This window comes from Primulina huaijiensis, chromosome 8, assembly GCF_012295235.1.
Source record: "Primulina huaijiensis isolate GDHJ02 chromosome 8, ASM1229523v2, whole genome shotgun sequence".
NCBI lineage: Eukaryota > Viridiplantae > Streptophyta > Magnoliopsida > Lamiales > Gesneriaceae > Primulina > Primulina huaijiensis.
In genome coordinates, this window is record NC_133313.1 from 5,109,691 (window position 1) to 5,127,055 (window position 17,365).

The 17,365-nt window shown below is 37.8% G+C and overlaps 1 protein-coding gene across 3 annotated transcripts in view; it reads left to right on the top strand.

The window, feature by feature from the left end:
* The window catches only part of LOC140983589 (MAP3K epsilon protein kinase 1-like), a 19,095-nt gene extending 1,889 nt beyond the window's left edge, over positions 1-17,206 (top strand). For 2 of the 3 annotated variants that reach the window (XM_073450680.1, XM_073450682.1), the window contains 17 exons: positions 779-910; positions 1,190-1,261; positions 1,523-1,626; positions 2,066-2,150; positions 2,294-2,698; positions 3,726-4,049; positions 4,132-4,176; positions 4,519-4,698; positions 4,776-4,859; positions 5,704-5,795; positions 5,895-5,978; positions 6,204-7,060; positions 7,221-7,609; positions 7,695-7,829; positions 8,312-8,718; positions 16,111-16,225; positions 16,849-17,206. In XM_073450680.1, coding sequence (XP_073306781.1) covers positions 779-910; positions 1,190-1,261; positions 1,523-1,626; positions 2,066-2,150; positions 2,294-2,698; positions 3,726-4,049; positions 4,132-4,176; positions 4,519-4,698; positions 4,776-4,859; positions 5,704-5,795; positions 5,895-5,978; positions 6,204-7,060; positions 7,221-7,609; positions 7,695-7,829; positions 8,312-8,718; positions 16,111-16,225; positions 16,849-17,025 — 3,687 coding nt within the window. In that variant the 3' untranslated portion in view covers positions 17,026-17,206. The remainder of the gene's footprint in view (positions 1-778; positions 911-1,189; positions 1,262-1,522; positions 1,627-2,065; positions 2,151-2,293; positions 2,699-3,725; positions 4,050-4,131; positions 4,177-4,518; positions 4,699-4,775; positions 4,860-5,703; positions 5,796-5,894; positions 5,979-6,203; positions 7,061-7,220; positions 7,610-7,694; positions 7,830-8,311; positions 8,719-16,110; positions 16,226-16,848) is intronic. The other variant, XM_073450681.1, reaches the window with a different exon arrangement.
* The last annotated feature ends 159 nt before the right edge of the window (positions 17,207-17,365 follow it).

Genomic DNA, 17,365 nt, shown 5'->3' on the forward strand with positions numbered 1-17,365 from the left:
TCCTGGGTGGATAAAACTGTGATTCTTCCCTGTGTATCATTACTCTGTTTCATGTTAATGCCAATGCTTATTTCCACACTTTCTAATGGGAGCATAGTAGCATACTATTAATTTAGTTCGACACAATGCATGATACACTTTAGTTCACACATTGGATCAGTAAGTTATCCAGTGTTACAATTATCAATGATAACTCCTGAGAGGCATGAAGTGTACTTGGTTTAACTTACACAAGTCAATTCAAGATTTCTCCATGGTCCTGGGTGGATAAAACTGTGATTCTTCCCTGTATATCATTACTCTGTTTCATGTTAATGCCAATGCTTATTTCCACACTTTCTAATGGGAGCATAGTAGCATACTATTAATTTAGTTCGACACAATGCATGATACACTTTAGTTCACACATTGGATCAGTAAGTTATCCAGTGTTACAATTATCAATGATAACTCCTGAGAGGCATGAAGTGTACTTGGTTTAACTTACACAAGTCAATTCAAGATTTCTCCATGGTCCTGGGTGGATAAAACTGTGATTCTTCCCTGTATATCATTACTCTGTTTCATGTTAATGCCAATGCTTATTTCCACACTTTCTAATGGGAGCATAGTAGCATACTATTAATTTAGTTCGACACAATGCATGATACACTTTAGTTCACACATTGGATCAGTAAGTTATCCAGTGTTACAATTATCAGTGATAACTCCTGAGAGGCATGAAGTCTACTGTGTCCTTTAGGTAATTCTGCTGTCATATTGGTGTTCACCATCACAGGTCATTGAAATGTCAGGAGTTTGTGCTGCTTCTGACATTTGGAGTGTCGGCTGCACTGTCATCGAGCTTCTCACATGTGTACCACCATATTATGATCTTCAGCCTATGCCCGCCCTATTTAGGATTGTGCAGGTAGAAATCAGGTCTGGGTTATCATAATTTTAATCTGCATTTCCTCCATCGTTATTGCTGCTCCTCGTGAGAATTATATTGTTTTACAGCCCTTCCAATTTATAATATGACATTTCACCCTGTGCTAACTATAAAAAATTAAGACTACTCGTACTTTTAAGTTTTAACCAATGAACACGCTGTACAGGCGATATCCATTCTTTGTGCAATAAAACAAACTGGTGCGTTTATTGTTATAATTGCTTCTCTGTTCTAGATACTTTATTTGTTCTTTCCCAGGACGAGCATCCCCCAATTCCGGATGGTCTATCTGCAGATATTACCGATTTCCTACGTCAGTGCTTTAAGAAGGTCAGCTGGAAGATATTCTCGATTTCTGTTTGCATGGTTTTTTTGTTATATTTAACTGTTTATGTGTAATGATGGTGTTTGGTTGGTGTGTTCAACTCAACTTGGTTCCAAATTTCTGAGAGAATATTTGAAAATAACTTTCTGAAAGTGCCTGGGTAATTTATTATCCATGAATAAACTTGCCTTATCCTTACTACGGCATTGACATTTTATCATATGTATATATTTATGTTGCCTTTAATTTTTAATGTGATATTTCAGGATGCTAGACAGAGGCCAGACGCGAAGACATTACTCTCACACCCTTGGATACCAAATTCAAGGCGTGCCCTGCAGACCTCTCTACGTCATAGTGAATCATTAAGGTATATTAGTAGTGATTTTCTTTCTTGCTTTTCCCACACTCATAAAACGAAAATATCTTTTGTGTTGTTTTACAGTTGGTACTTTTTAGTAGTTTTGATTTTGATTTTGATATGGATATTACTTCAAGGTGGAAGTACATGTTAAATATTTTTAACTTCAAGTGTTATTAGACGATGGATCCATGCTGGAGATACAAATTTAAGAAACTTACTTGGATCCAGCCAAAATCATAAAATAATTATCCACTTTTCACTGGATGTTGTACTGGATTTGGTCTCCCACGCGTTTCCTTTATATACTTATTGTTCTTGTGAACAAAACATAATTGAGTACTTATACCAATTTTTATTTTTAAACTTTAATCTATTTGGTGATAGAATAAATGTTATTAGCGGGATAGTACAATATTTATGCATTTCAAATCTAAAAATTTTGCAGAACCATTGAGGACGTTGGATCTGAGCATACTGAATTAAGTAGAGGTGAACAAGGTCATAATGCTGAAATATCTCCTGCTGAGAATGTAATGTAAAATTTGTTTGAAACTTGCCTCTTTTCTGGCATTCTTTTTTCTGGGCATTGTGTTATATATATTCCATTGCATGTTTGTACTCCATGAGAGATGCTTTTTTTACCATGCTTTCGTGAACCTTGTTTGGTGTTCAGGAAATCAAAACAGGGTTGCTATCATCTGAATGTGCGGGAATCAGCATGTCTTCTGGGACCAATGTATCTAATGTTCCTCACTCTGAGGAAAGAGCAGATAGCCTGGAGGAAGATATGATTTCAGATTATGTTCCCACATTTGCTATTCACGAGAAATCACCGTTACAACCCAGTATAAATAGCGTGGTAGACAGTCATGAGGTACCACTTTCTGATTTTGGGGGACTTGAGAAATCCAACCTGGATCACCAGCCTGAAATGTTGATCAATGGTGAATTTGAACGGCTCGAGTCGACTAAGAAAAAAGCAGTTGCTAAAAGTGTTCAAGGAAAAGTCAATTCGGTCAATACAGAGCAGGACACACTAAAATTTGGCCAAAAGAGCCAAGAGTATAGTCCTCGGAAGGTGATTTGATATTTTTATGGATTCTCTTTGCTGTATGTCTAACTTGAAGTTGACGTGGAATTTTAAGGACATTTTTTAGGATATAGTCAGTCTTTTGATGTATGTCTATCTTGACATGGAATGTCAAGGACATTTTTTAGGATATTGAGTCAATATTACTGAGGGTGGAATAATCTCTCTTCACATATGAATAATCTTTTATTTGAGGGAAATATTATAATGACTGATCAAACCTCTCACTTTATTTTATTTCTCAACAGAGCCTTCATGACATAAATCTTAGTTGTGTTATGCATCGGTGTATCTGGTCATTTGAAATGTTTGTTATTCGTTTTTTTTTGAGGAATGTCGGTTATTCTTGTACCTGCATTAGGTTGTTTTTATTTTTGTTCCATGGTTGTTCAATTGCACATGACGATTCTACTTACACTGTCCAATAGAAATGTGTTAGTGAGCCACTGTGGCTTGTGTAGTTCCAATACTTGTGAACCCAGGAAAGCATAAGTGGAAAATATTATCCTAGCTCGTTGGCAGTCACTGGCTTCCATAGTTTATAGTATTTTTTGCTTGTTTACATTGAAATTGCATTAGTCAACGTATTAATCAAAGTTGTGTCGAACACTCATACAAGTTAATGGTTTATATGTTACCGTGCTGCAATTTAATTAGACTGCCAAGTTTTCCCACCATGCAATCCAGAAAAATGAAGCAGAATTGACCAAAAACTGAAATCATCAATGTCATTCTGATCCTTTAAGTTATTAGAAAGAACAAGAGTAACTAGTTTTTTCGTTGATTATAGCTTAATTACTTCATCCACCATTTCACTTTGTCGGGTTCCTTATCTATTTAATTGCTAAATATTCTTATTCAGTTCATTTATCTTCTACAATACTCACAGACTGTATCTCCCCGTTGGATTGTTACTTTGTGTCTTTTTATTGAACGGGAATTTTATGCTAATGTTTACTATCAGTCTATCATTTAATATCCTGACATTGATGGCTGTTGGTTACTGACCGTGAAGGTTGAGAAGTCATCAGTAATCTCAGGAGGAAATGAGCTGAGTAGATTCAGTGACACTCCTGGTGATGCTTCTTTGGATGACTTATTTCATCCATCAGAGAACTTTGAGGATCGGGGAGCTGAAGCCTCTACTTCTGCATCCTCATCACATGTTAAACGAGGCTATGCAGTCTCTGACAGTGGGAAGAATGATCTGGCCACCAAGTTAAGGGATACAATTGCTCAAAAACAAATGGAAAATGAATTAGCACAGGAAAATGGTGGTGATCTACTGCGTCTAATGATGGGTGTTTTGAAGGAAGATGTAATTGACATTGATGCTCTGGTACAATATACATATTGTACTGGATTTCTTATGTTTTCAGATATAAATGCCTAAATGTTGTTTACCCATACTTGCTTTGTAGGGATTCGAAGATAAATTACCTGGAGAAAATCTTTTTCACCTTCAGGTATTTGTTATTAATATTGCTTGATGTTTCCATTTTCTCATTTTTGTTTACTCTATGGGTTTTTTTCTTCCTAAAGTTGAAGTCTGTCTTATGGATTTTGGTATGATCGCTTAAGTTGGATTTGGCTGACTAATTTGCCCGACTTTTTTTCATTTTTATCCATGTAATTGTGTTTCAGACTTGAGATCTGTGGATAATGATCAGATTGCTTAAATTGGATTTAATTTATGAATTGTGATTCAACATTGTGGCATCATCACTTTATTTCTATATTTTATTCTTCCAAAATAAGTGCATAACTGATTAGCTTGTTAAGAATGCGATAATGTTTCTTTGTTGCAGGCTGTTGAATTTAGCAAACTAGTGTCATCATTGAGACCAGATGAACCAGAAGATGTGATTGTATCTGTTTGTCAGAAGTTGAACACTTTTTTTCGTCAACGGCCTGAACAGAAAATAGTATTCACCACACAGCATGGTTTTCTTCCTCTAATGGAACTCCTAGAGGTTCCCAGACCTCGTGTATGTGATCTGCAAGAAAATGAGTTAATTTTCGGTTGCCTGATAGATGCAGCTGATAATGCCTTCGTAAATTTCAGGTCATATGTTCAGTGCTTCAAGTTCTGAACCAAATAATCAAAGACAACACTGATTTTCAGGAGAATGCGTGTCTAGTTGGGCTTGTAAGTATTTTGCATGCCTTGTTAGTCTCTGCCTCCCTTAGGGTTCTGAATCATGTAGACAAATGGTGTAATGAAGAGACAGATGGATGTGGTTAAAAGTTAATGGAAGTTGGTTATGGAATACGACAAACGTGTGGCTTATACGCACTGAACGTCCCCAAAAGGGGAAGTTCAACAGAGCATGAAAATTTTGTAATTCAAATTTCCAAGGAAATTTATCTTTACACACAAAGCTGTGATAAATGCATGCCGTTTGTTGGAAAATGGTTATTTTGCTCATATTCTCCCAACTTCATCTGTTGACTGCATATGAGAAAAACAAAGCAAGCATCAATTCCTCTTGAATTAATTAAGCAAGTAGGGTCTTTGACCAAGTTTTGTACCAATGTAACACACATATTCAGAAGGTGAATGCAGTCGCCATTATGAACTAATTTACATACTGGAGTTGCCGATGTAACTAACAATTGAGGTTTAATTTATTGATCCTGTTAGGTTCTCAAAGTTTTCTTCAAAATCGATTCGCTTAATTTTCAAACTCATATTTTGCTGCCACCTTGGCAAAAGCAGAGAACATTTTTTGCAGGTAAAAAACTCATTTTCAAACTCATATTTTTGCAGGGAAAAAGCTCATTCTCCTGCTCCGCTGCTTTAAATAGGCTTAACAATGTAGCTATTTCATTACTTAAAGGCGTAGTTGCATTTTTAATCTGTTGACCATAAATAACATATATATATCTGCGACAGAGCAATATTATACTGTGAAATATCTTCATTAGCTAAATCAATTGAGTGAATTAGAATATTTTTTGTGAATCTTACTTATCAATTGGTTATTTTTTAGATTCCTGTTGTGATGGGTTTTGCTGTGCCCGATCGTCCTCGAGAAGTTCGCATGGAAGCAGCATACTTTATGCAGCAACTATGTCAATCGAGGTTGGGTTGTTCATTTACCGTGTTGATCTTTCCCCAAAATCCTTTTTTTTTATCACCAAAATCCTTCTGAGCATATGCTAAAATCTTTGTTTTCTCCAGTTCTTTGACGCTTCAGATGTTTATTGCTTGTCGTGGTATACCGATCCTGGTGGGCTTTTTGGAGGCCGACTATGCAAAATATAGGTTTGTAATGGAAGCCCTTGTGTGTGTTGTAGATTTTGAAAGCTTGGAATTAAAAAATGTTTACATACCTAGTAAATATAATTTTATTCCAAAATCACTGACTCTCTGGCTCCCTAATAGTGAATAACCATTACGAGACTCAGATTCTGAAAAGCCATAAATACTCATAGTTGGTTGCATTTTATCTGTTTACCCATTAACACATTCCTATTTCTTCACATGCAGAGAAATGGTTCACATGGCTATTGATGGTATGTGGCAGGTTTTCAAGCTTCAGAAGTCCACCTCTAGAAATGATTTCTGTCGTATAGCCGGAAAGAATGGGATATTACTCAGGCTTATTAACACTCTGTATAGTTTGAATGAGGCAACACGTCTAGCTGCTATATCTAGTGGAGGTGGACTTCCTCCAGATGGTTTAGCTCCAAGACCGAGATCTGGTCCTCTGGATTCTAGCAAGCCTTCCTTTGTACAGATGGATCCTCCATATCATGGGATCGACCATCCTGATCACTTTAAAGTTAAGCAGGGAGATTATGTATCACAAATTGGAGCACAAGAACCTTCACGAGCTTCAACATCGCATTCTCCTGATTCAAAAATTTTAGCTCCAGATATTGAGAAACCTAGATCAAATATTGCTACTATGGAGGCCTCAGGTGCTTTTAAGGTGCCAGATTCAGAAAGAGGATCTGCACCTGTAATGAGAGATCACTTTTCAGCCATTTCAAGAGATCGGGAAAATGTAGATCGGTGGAAGAATGACTCTTCCAGAGATGAAGTTGATGTAAAGCTGCAAAGAGGTGCAAATGCAGTAAGTAGAATGCCCACGGACAGTGCCCCAAAATCTTTTGAAGCAGCATCTAATGGGTTGTCTGTTACCACTGCTAGCCAGCAAGAAAATGTTCGACCCCTTTTGAGTTTATTGGATAAGGAACCTCCATCTCGCCACTTTTCAGGTCAGCTAGAGTATGTGCGGCATCTCTCGGGTATGGAGAAACACGAAAGCATACTGCCAGTATTACATGCATCTAACGACAAGAAGACAAATGGACTTGATTTTTTGATGGCTGAATTTGCAGGTGATTATGAGGATAATTGCATTCTGAAACATTTCATATTATTACCGTGCCTTTCTCTTCATGAATTTTTATTTCATTGCACTGGGGATGGACTGGCACTTTTATTGATCTTTGAAGTTAAACGCCAAAGTCGTATGTTTGTTTTTAAAATTTTTGCCAGAGGTTTCTGGACGTGGAAGGGAAAATTCTAATGCTGATTCACTGCCAAGAAGTTCGCCAAAAGCTGCAAATAAGAAGTTAGGATCTTTATCATCTAATGTAGGAAATGCTACCACTCTGGGCCTTGCATCCCATGCAGCATCTGGTGTGCTGTCTGGTTCTGGAGTATTGAATGCTAGACCAGGGAGTGCGACATCATCTGGGTTACTTTCTCATATGGTATCTCCATGGAATGTTGACGTTGCCCGGGAATATCTTGAAAAGGTGGCAGACCTTCTACTTGAGTTTGCCACAGCAGACACTGCTGTCAAATCTTACATGTGCAGCCAAAGTTTGCTTAGTCGTCTTTTTCAGATGTTCAATAAGATAGAACCCCCAATTCTGCTAAAGGTACTTGGAAGGCTCTGAATGTAAAATTGCACTTGATCTTCGGACTTCGATCCGGTCTAATTTTCTCATAATTTTGTGATTTTAGTTGTTGAAGTGTATTAATCATCTGTCAACCGATCCACACTGCTTAGAACATCTTCAGCGAGCCGAGGCAATCAAATATTTAATCCCAAACCTCGATCTCAATGAAGGTGCTCTTGTGTCACAAATACATCACGAGGTTGGATTTTTTTTCTTCTATTTACAATTTGGAAAATTCAGTATCAGAACAAGAGTACTTCGATGAAGGGGAACAGTGCTGTTATTTGGAAGATGCACTTTTTTCTTTTTATGTTGTTGATGATTGATATGAAGTAATTAAGCATCATGTGTCATGCTATTGAATAACATGGTGGTTCCTCAATAAACAACTTTTTGTTGTAGTAATTGAATTAGAAACTGAGTCAAGGAACAACTGCAGATGAATCTTTAGGAGATATGCTTACTCGTGAAGAAAGTGATTTTTTTATAGAAGATACAATTCCTGGACTGTCGACTTAGACGGTTTAGTTTATTATTAAAAGATAAGATTCGTAAACATATTCTGTCAACAATGTGAAATTTGTTTGAAATACAATTTATAATTTGTTCTCTTGCCTAAAATTGAATATGCCATGTTATCCATAACTGGATATGTACCTAACAAGTTTCCTTTTGCTTAAGGTACTTAATGCACTATTTAACCTCTGTAAAATTAACAAGAGGAGACAAGAGCAGGCGGCAGAAAATGGAATAATTCCACATATAATGCAATTTATTATGATAGATTCCCCTTTGAAACAGTATGCGTTACCTCTTTTATGTGATATGGCCCATGCTTCACGGAATTCAAGGGAGCAATTACGGGCTCATGGAGGATTGGATGTGTACTTGAGCCTTCTTGAAGACGAGCTCTGGTCTGTGACTGCCTTAGATTCAATTGCCATATGCTTGGCCCATGACAATGAAAACAGGAAAGTGGAACAAGCTTTACTCAAAAAGGATGCTGTGCAGAAACTAGTCAAATTCTTCCAGTGCTGTCCGGAGCAGCACTTCTTGCACATACTGGAACCATTCTTGAAAATGATCACGTACTGGTTTCTACTTCAAACATTCTCTATTTACCTTCTATATATCTTATATGCACTTCTCATCATGCATCTCATTTATGTTTTTATTGTCAAGCTCTGCTTATTAAATTATCGATCACTTCTCTTTCTTTTAACTGATTTATAAGAATTAGTTTTAGCCTACTTTAAATATGCAGCAGGTTATAAAATAGATAGTAATGAATGTCATTTGTCATTGATATATGAATAATTTGGCATGCCTTGGCCACCCTCATTTATGCTTGTGTGGGGGCTGCAACTCCAGAAATCACGCTTGAAGCTCTCATCTTACCAACGAGCCAACAGCAGCTGACTGTTGGTCGCGACCGCTCAGGATGTCATTGCTGGTTCAAAGAGTCTAGAATAAAATAATAAATGAATTGCGTGAGGAGGGCCTCTTTTTCCTATTGAGCGCCTTACTTTTTCCTGGAATATCTGAACTGCTTGCAGGCTTATGCATTAAAATAAACTTTAGTGGTATAGATGTGTGAGTTCCTTTTGTTTGTATCAAGTGAACTACTTTCATTGGTCAGGGAGAAATGCTAAAACCTAGAGAGAGAATTTTTTGAAAAATGCTCTCTCTCATGTTTGCCTCCCGTTTCATCGCTCTCACCCAATTTCCTTTCTAAACCCATCGATTTTCCTTTTTCGTCGATCGATATTATTTGTCGATCGGCACCGGCGAGCGGTCGCCAGCATCTCTTTCATTTTTCTTTTCTTTCTCGGGTCTTCTAAGTTAGGTTTCATCTGTTGATTTCGTCTTATATTACTAGAATCGGTACTGATATGAATTCGAGTTACATAGGGAATCGGGGGTATGTTCTACCTGGTCCTAAGCTTTGATTCCGGGAAGAAAAGGTTCAGATTGAGTTCAAAATATTCTCCTTGAGGGTAGGGACTGTGGGTCGTTCGATTTGGTGGTCTGAGAGTACCCGGAAAAAGAGCTACATGCTGGACTTTGATTACGAGGAGGCGGGCTGGATCTGCCAGAGGTTTAAAGATTACCTTGTCTCGAACCGACCAAGATCGGATTTCCATCGGTATAGAGGAAAGAACGCAGTCTTTACAACCCAGGTTTTCGGTAACAATCGTGGACTATTTATAGAGTTGTCCAAATATAACAAGCAGGGTAGAAGACAGACTACAATTGTACCAAGCGGGCTCAATTCAGAGGGGTGGCGTAAAATTTTAGATGCATTGGATAAGCTGTTGACAGGGAATTATCAGAGGAGGATTACAACTCTTAGTCGTGCTCAAGGAGTTGGCCAGGTAATGCCTAAGATAAATCAACAGGAAGAGAGAGCTTTGGGGAAAAATTGTAACAGTGGCATGACAAGATCTTCGGAAGAGTGTGATAATGGGAGACTGAAGAAGACATGGAATGAAGCAATCATTGTCACCAGAGGTAGAGTTAATTCTTCATGGGAGCTGATTGAAAGAGTGCTTGGGAAAGAAACAAATCGGAAAATTGAGCTATTTCCGTTCCAAGCCAATAAAGCCTTATGGTGGCCTTCTAATGTAACAGAGTTCTCCTTCTACGTCAATTTGAAAAAAGGTTTTTTCGATTTCGGTGTGATTCTGGAATTTGAAGGGTGGTCACAAGAAATCAATATTATGGAGTCGGTAGAAAGTTGTTGCAATAGTTGGATATGGATCAGTGGACTACCTTGGGATCTTTGGTCACCAGCTACATTTAAAATAATTGGTGAGCATTGTGGAGGATTGTTGGCTATCAGTGCTGACACTCTACATTTCAGAGTACTCGGGGCAGCGAAGATTAAGGTGAAGGGGACTGAAGGAGGTTTCATAAAAACAAAGATGGATATTCCATTGGAAGAGAGGAATATGGTCATCAGAATTAGGGTTGAATCCTTTGATACTAAGGGCTATGATCAGTATGAAAGGCAGACATATGCTCAAGTGGTAGTCAATGGGAAGGAAATTTTGGCGGGATGGGGTAACAACAACATTTATAGGACACTGTCAGCGAAGGAGGAATCCATAAGAAGGCATGTTGATGGAAAGTCAATACAGGAGGTATTACATGGCCAAGAAACAAATAGCAAAGACTCAAGAGAAAGAGGTGGAACAGAAACATCAGTACAGAAGCTGGTAGAGTCAAGCGGGTCCGACAAATCTAATGGGCAACCAAATAAGATTGGAAAAAAACAAGATTCCGCGAATCACTCACATAGTGGAAAAGTGATCAAGATACTGAGCAAAATTGATCCAAAAGACGCAACAAAATTCAGGAAATCTTCCATTGATTCCATGAATAATAAGCAGGATGAGGGCCAGGGTACCACAGGTGAACTAGAGAGGAATGGCAAAAAAGATAATAAGAGCTGGATAACATACTGCAGAAGAAGTAAAATGAAAAGTGATGTCACTGGAAAGGAACCACAAGTCTTATGGGGGAATTCAACAACAAATTTAATTTTCAGGGGGATGCACAGAAACATTGAGGATGTCCACTCGGAAGATTCAGAGGAGTTGGACATTGAAGATTCTCAAGATGAATTGCGAAACGCGGAGTTTAATTATTCGGAATCCGAAAGCAACAGTTCATTCAGAGATGAAGATTCTGATACAGCTCAAGAAGAACCAGTAGCTTTGGACGGGCTTTTCTCATCGACGAACGGAAACAACTCAAGTCACCAGCTACCAGAAAATTCAAAACGTTTCGTGGGACAGGTATTTAAAGGTATTCAATCTTCCATTCTTTCTCATTCTTTCTCGCTTAACTCCATTCTACCATCATCCTTCTCAGCTTTGGGTTTGTCTAGTGGTTTTTTAGGAGGGGGGATAGGATGGGTTGATGGACAGCCTGGTTGTGACAGAGATATAACTACAGGGGATGTGGAGGAGAAAATTGTTGGTAAGGTTACTAAGGTGGATGGTAATGACAGAGATGAAAAATGTCCGAAAGGGTACAACTTCAGTACCACTTGTGGCATTATTTATGATAGAGGTTCTAATTCAAAGGGATCATGCATGTTCTAATGAAATTGTTCTCTTGGAATATAAGAGGTGGAGGGGCAGTGAGAAGAAGACAATTGGTTAAGACGGTTATTCGACAATCAAAACCGGATATTGTGGTTCTTTTAGAAACAAAACGAGAAAAGGTGGATAAAAAATTTGTTGCCAGTGTGTGGAAATCAAGATTTGTGGATTGGGTGTGTTTGCCATCGGTTGGAACCACAGGGGGAATCCTTGTCATGTGGGATCCCCGTGAGGTTATAGTCACTAATAATTTGATTGGGGAATTCTCAGTATCAATTGAAATTAATCGGAATGATGGGACAACTTGGTGGTTTTCCGCCATTTACGGACCGGTTAGACCAAGAATGAGAGAATTGTTCTTGGATGAATTAGCGGGCTTGAAAACAATCTGTGGAAATAATTGGTGTCTAGGTGGGGACTTCAATGTAGTAAGGAATTTGGGGGAAAAAATGAATAGTCAATCAGTAAGTACAAGCATGTCCTGTTTTGATGGTTTGGTAGAAGAATTGGAACTCCATGACCCACCACTTCTGAATGTCAAGTTCACGTGGTCAAATTTTAGAGCGGTGCCGATTTGTTGTCGTTTGGATAGATTCTTTTACTCGGGGGGTTGGAGTAATTTATTTCCCACAGTTAGACAAACGGTGTTGCCAAGAATTACGTCTGACCACTTCCCAGTATTGCTTGATACAACTAAGCTGAAATGGGGCCCCACTCCTTTTAGATTTGAAAATGCTTGGTTGTCACATAGAGACTTCAAAGAACAAGTGAGGACATGGTGGGAGAACGGGGATTTTCAGGGGTGGGAAGGGTACAAATTCATGCAAAAGCTGAAGTATACCAAGAAAAAAGTTTCTATTTGGAACAAAGAAGTGTTTGGAGACGTGGGTGTCAGATTCCAAGAGTTGAGCAATAAGATTAAGCGGTTGGATGGAATTGAGGCAGCAGGTTTTTGGTCGGATGAGCTAAATCAAGAAAGAAGTGAATTGAGGTGTGAGCTGGAAACATTGTCTTTCAGAAATTTTCAGATTCAAAGTCAAAAAGCCAAAGTCAAGTGGCTCAAAGAAGGGGACCAAAACTCCAAATTCTTTCACTCATTACTAACTCATAGAAGGAACAAATCATTGATAGACAAGGTGGAACTAGAGGACGGGAGTGTGGTCACTGATGAACAACAAATCGAACAGGAGATTTTAAAATTCTACGGGTACTTGTTTAGGAAATCGGAAGATAACGGAAGGAGTGTTGATGAAGTAGCGAGGAGTCTTAATGGTTTGAATTGGTGTCCTATACAGAATGTTGACGCAGAGGAATTGGAAAAACCTTTCGATGAGGAGGAGATTAAAAAAGCGGTTTATGACAGTAATGGTTCGAAAGCTCCAGGGCCGGATGGGTTCACAATGGCTTTTTTCCAAGGTAATTGGGAGACAATGAAAGTGGATTTGATGAAAGTGTTTGCTGAATTTTTCGAGACTGGGATTGTAAATGGAATTACTAATGAGACGTACATCTGTCTTATCCCGAAGAAAATCGATGCGAGAAAGATCAAAGACTATAGACCAATCAGTTTGACTACGAGTTTGTATAAGATATTGGCTAAGGTGTTGACAAATAAAATGAAAAATTTTTTGAGTAAAACCGTTGCGGAGAATCAATGCGCGTTTATTAAGGGTAGACAGATATTTGATTGTTGTCTCATAGCAAATGAGATTGTGGAAGAATATCGGCGCAAGAAAAAGAAAGGATTGGTGCTCAAAATAGATTTTGAAAAGGCTTATGATAATGTTGATTTTCGATTTCTAGATTACGTGCTTCGCATGAAAGGTTTTGGGGAGAGATGGAGAAGGTGGATAAAGGGATGTGTTTCTAATGTATCGTTCTCGATCTTTATTAATGGAAGACCATGTGGGAAAATAAAAGGGGAGAGAGGCTTAAGACAAGGGGATCCTCTATCACCGTTTCTATTCAATATAGTTGTTGATGCATTGGGGAGGATGATTGACAAGTCAAGGGAGGACAATGAACTAAAGGGGCTTGAAGTAGGGAAAGAGAATCTCGAAATTTCGCACTTACAATTTGCGGATGATACTTTGTTATTCGCAAAAACGAAAAATGATGTGTTGGCATTAATGGACATAATCAAACTGTTTGGCAGACATTCTGGGTTGAAAATTAATTTGGGAAAAAGTTTGGTGTTGGGTTTGAATTGCTCGGAAGAGGAAGTTAATGAGTTGGCGATGTCTTTTGGGTGCAAAAAAGAGAGTTGGCCTATCAAGTATCTCGGGGTTCCATTGGGAGGTAATCCCACAAAAATGGAATTCTGGGTACCTGTTCTATCAAAAATGTATAAGAAATTAGCAAGTTGGAAAAAATCATTCCTATCGAGGGGAGGGCGACTCATTTTGATTAAAGCCGTGCTTTGTGCAATGCCATCCTATTACATGTCACTTTTCAAAGTTCCAGTAAAGGTGGCTACAATGATGGAGCAAATGATGAGGACTTTTTTTGGGATGCAGATGACGGGGAAAAACATTGTCACGTGGTCGGTTGGAAGCAAGTGTGTAAACCTAAAGATAAAGGCGGTCTAGGGTTGGGGGATATATGTCTCAGAAATAAGGCATTGCTTGGAAAATGGTGGTGGAGAGGGTCAGTGGAAAGGGGGTCGATGTGGAAGAAAATTATCAAGAGCATTTACGGGATACAGGAAAATGGATGGGATTTGGGGTTGGCGGAGACAATGACATTCAGAAGTCCTTGGAAGTTCATCTTTCGGTCTTACCAGGCTTTCCATCAACTTGTTAGGGGGGGTGCCTAAGCAGGGTAATCTAATTCGTTTTTGGGAGGATATTTGGGAGGGAGATGTCTCGTTTAGAATTAGATTTCCTTCTTTATTCCGTATTTCGGTTTCTGTCAATAAACCTATCAGTCATTTCTTAGCTGATGTCAATACTGGGGGTAGTGAGGCTATCATTTGGGATGTCAGGTTTAGAAGAGACCTTACGGAGAGTGAGTTTGGGGAATTTATCATTTTGATGGGTGTTTTACAGAGCGTAAGATTGCAGATGGGAATTGAGGATTACAGAGTCTGGTTGGGAGATCCTTCAGGGTTGTTTTCTGTTAGTTCCTTTTACAACTCTTTCTTCAGTTTGCCCAATTCACATTCTTTCACTTGTTTTAATAATATCTGGAAAATACAAGTCCCACAAAAGATAAAAATTTTCTCGTGGATCGTGGCCTTGGGAAAACTTCCTACGTGCGACTCCGTGCAAAGAAGGTGGAAGAATTGTTTTTTGAGCCCGCAGTGGTGTTGCTTATGCAGAAATAAGGACGAGGATCAGGATCATTTGCTCTTGCATTGTCCATTTTCTATGGGTATTTGGTCCAGAGTTTTACATGAGATGGGCATTCAGTGGGTCGCTCCGAGACAAGCAAGAGATCTTTTCTTTTCGGGAATCGAACATCAAATACACAAAAAATTCGGCAAATTCTGGTATTTGATAATTCATTACGTATTTTGTTCCTTGTGGTTGGAAAGGAACAAAAGAATATTCGATGATGTTGCGGATTCCGTCGATCAAGTGTGGGACAAAATTAAATTCAGAATTGCAGCTTGGTCAACAAACTTGAAAGAGTACAGTCATCTAGGGATCTCTGAGTTGGTTAGGGACTGGAAATTAACTTGCTTGTGAGATTCTTGCTTTTAATTCATACAGAATATGATTAGTGAGGGTACAAAGTTGATGTAATTTAGCTTTGGGCACAATTAAATTTTTTGTACAGTACCTGCGGATTTCTTATCCGCGGAAATTGTGTAAAATCATATTATTATAATAAATTTGGTTTCCTATCAAAAAAAAAAAAAAACTTTCATTGGTCAGGGGGATTTGGCCGAGACCCGTGATAGATACCTTGAATGCTAATATCAACGAATTCAACTTAAGAATTAGCTAATGTTTGTTAACTTTGTTCATAAGGTTGTTCTCCGATGACCTTAGGTCCAAAAGTTATAGATTCCTATAAAGCGTCTTGTTTTACTGAATTGGTATCAGTGAATAAGTTTGCCAGCCTTAAATCATCCACGATCTTGTGTAGGAAAATAAATAAATTTTATCATCCATCTGCAAATTGTTCACATGAGTGTCATAACCATGATTCTGTAATAAAGACTTATGTTTAAACATTTCCATTAATCAGTGATGGTCTGGCAGTGTTCAACCGATAAACTTTAAAAAATAATGTAGAGAATATAAAATGAAAGAGAAAGAACCATCAGTTATTTTTGGCTTTGTCAGTTTAGCTGCTGTATCAAGTAACTGCAAGTCATTATTAGTTTGATTCTGCTTTTTGTTTATATGTGTTTTTATGATGCAGGAAATCGTCTCGAATAAATACTACTCTTGCAGTTAATGGCTTAACTCCTCTGTTAATTTCTAGACTCGACCATCCGGATGCAATAGCTCGTCTGAATTTACTTAAATTGATTAAGGTGTGCAGCTGAGTTCTCACATTTGTTCATATCTTCTGCATGTCATATAGTTTAATCTTGGTCTCTAATGAATTCTTGGCACTCCCACTCTTTTTTTTTTCCTGTTGTGTATGTTAAAATGAATTCTTGTTCTAGTGAAGAGTGCAAATAGAACACTCTTTTCTCACTGTGTACATAATCCATCTGGCTATTGGTAGTTATAATTTTCCATTTCTTGCCAGAATAAGCATTTTTGTGTCAGAGTAAGAATGGTTCTTTCTGGTAATTAATTATGCCAACTAAAGTGGCTAATTGTAATAAAATCTAGAAAGATTGCCAAATACGTGACTCTAGTTTCTATGATGGTCATATTAAGAAAAGTTTCTTGTTTGGCGGGTGGTTATGTGTATTTATAACTGTTTGAATAGCATAATTTGATTGAAAGATTAGCATGAAAATGAATTCCCTTAACTGTTCATTTGTATGTGGGCTTTTCTGGTGAGGTTCTTGCGACATAAGTGCCAAGTAATCTTATCCTTGCAAGTAAATCTGTTTACCGAAATTTTCATCTTTTATAACTGGATGATTGCTTGAAATGATATGTAAATCCATTTTATGGCTTTTGAAATTATTATTGTTGTCAGTCTGTATATGAGCATCATCCTCGTCCAAAGCAACTGATTGTCGAGAACGATCTGCCTCAGAAGCTTCAGAATTTGATCGAGGAGCGAAGAGATGGGCAAAGTTCAGGAGGACAAGTGTTGGTAAAACAAATGGCTACTTCACTTCTTAAAGCACTTCATATCAACACGGTTTTGTAAATTTCCATCATGTTTGGTTCGAGTGTGTCTTGAGTTTGTATAGTCATTCATTTCTTTTTCAATGACATTTTCTAATTATTTATCTTTCTGTTTTTATTACTACGTTATTTGTTCTCAAGTGAGATGTGGAAATCACAATTTGTCTAATTTTGTGAAAGTATTTCAGTGGGCAAGAATCAAATAGTCTTATTTTTCTTGATATGTCGACGTTACTCATTTTGATACAATAATAAATTTTTGATTAAACTGTGTATACCCAATGATAACATCAACGTAAATTAAATTTATTATGATTTTAATTATAGTATGTTAAAAGTGTTTGATTGATTAATTTAATATT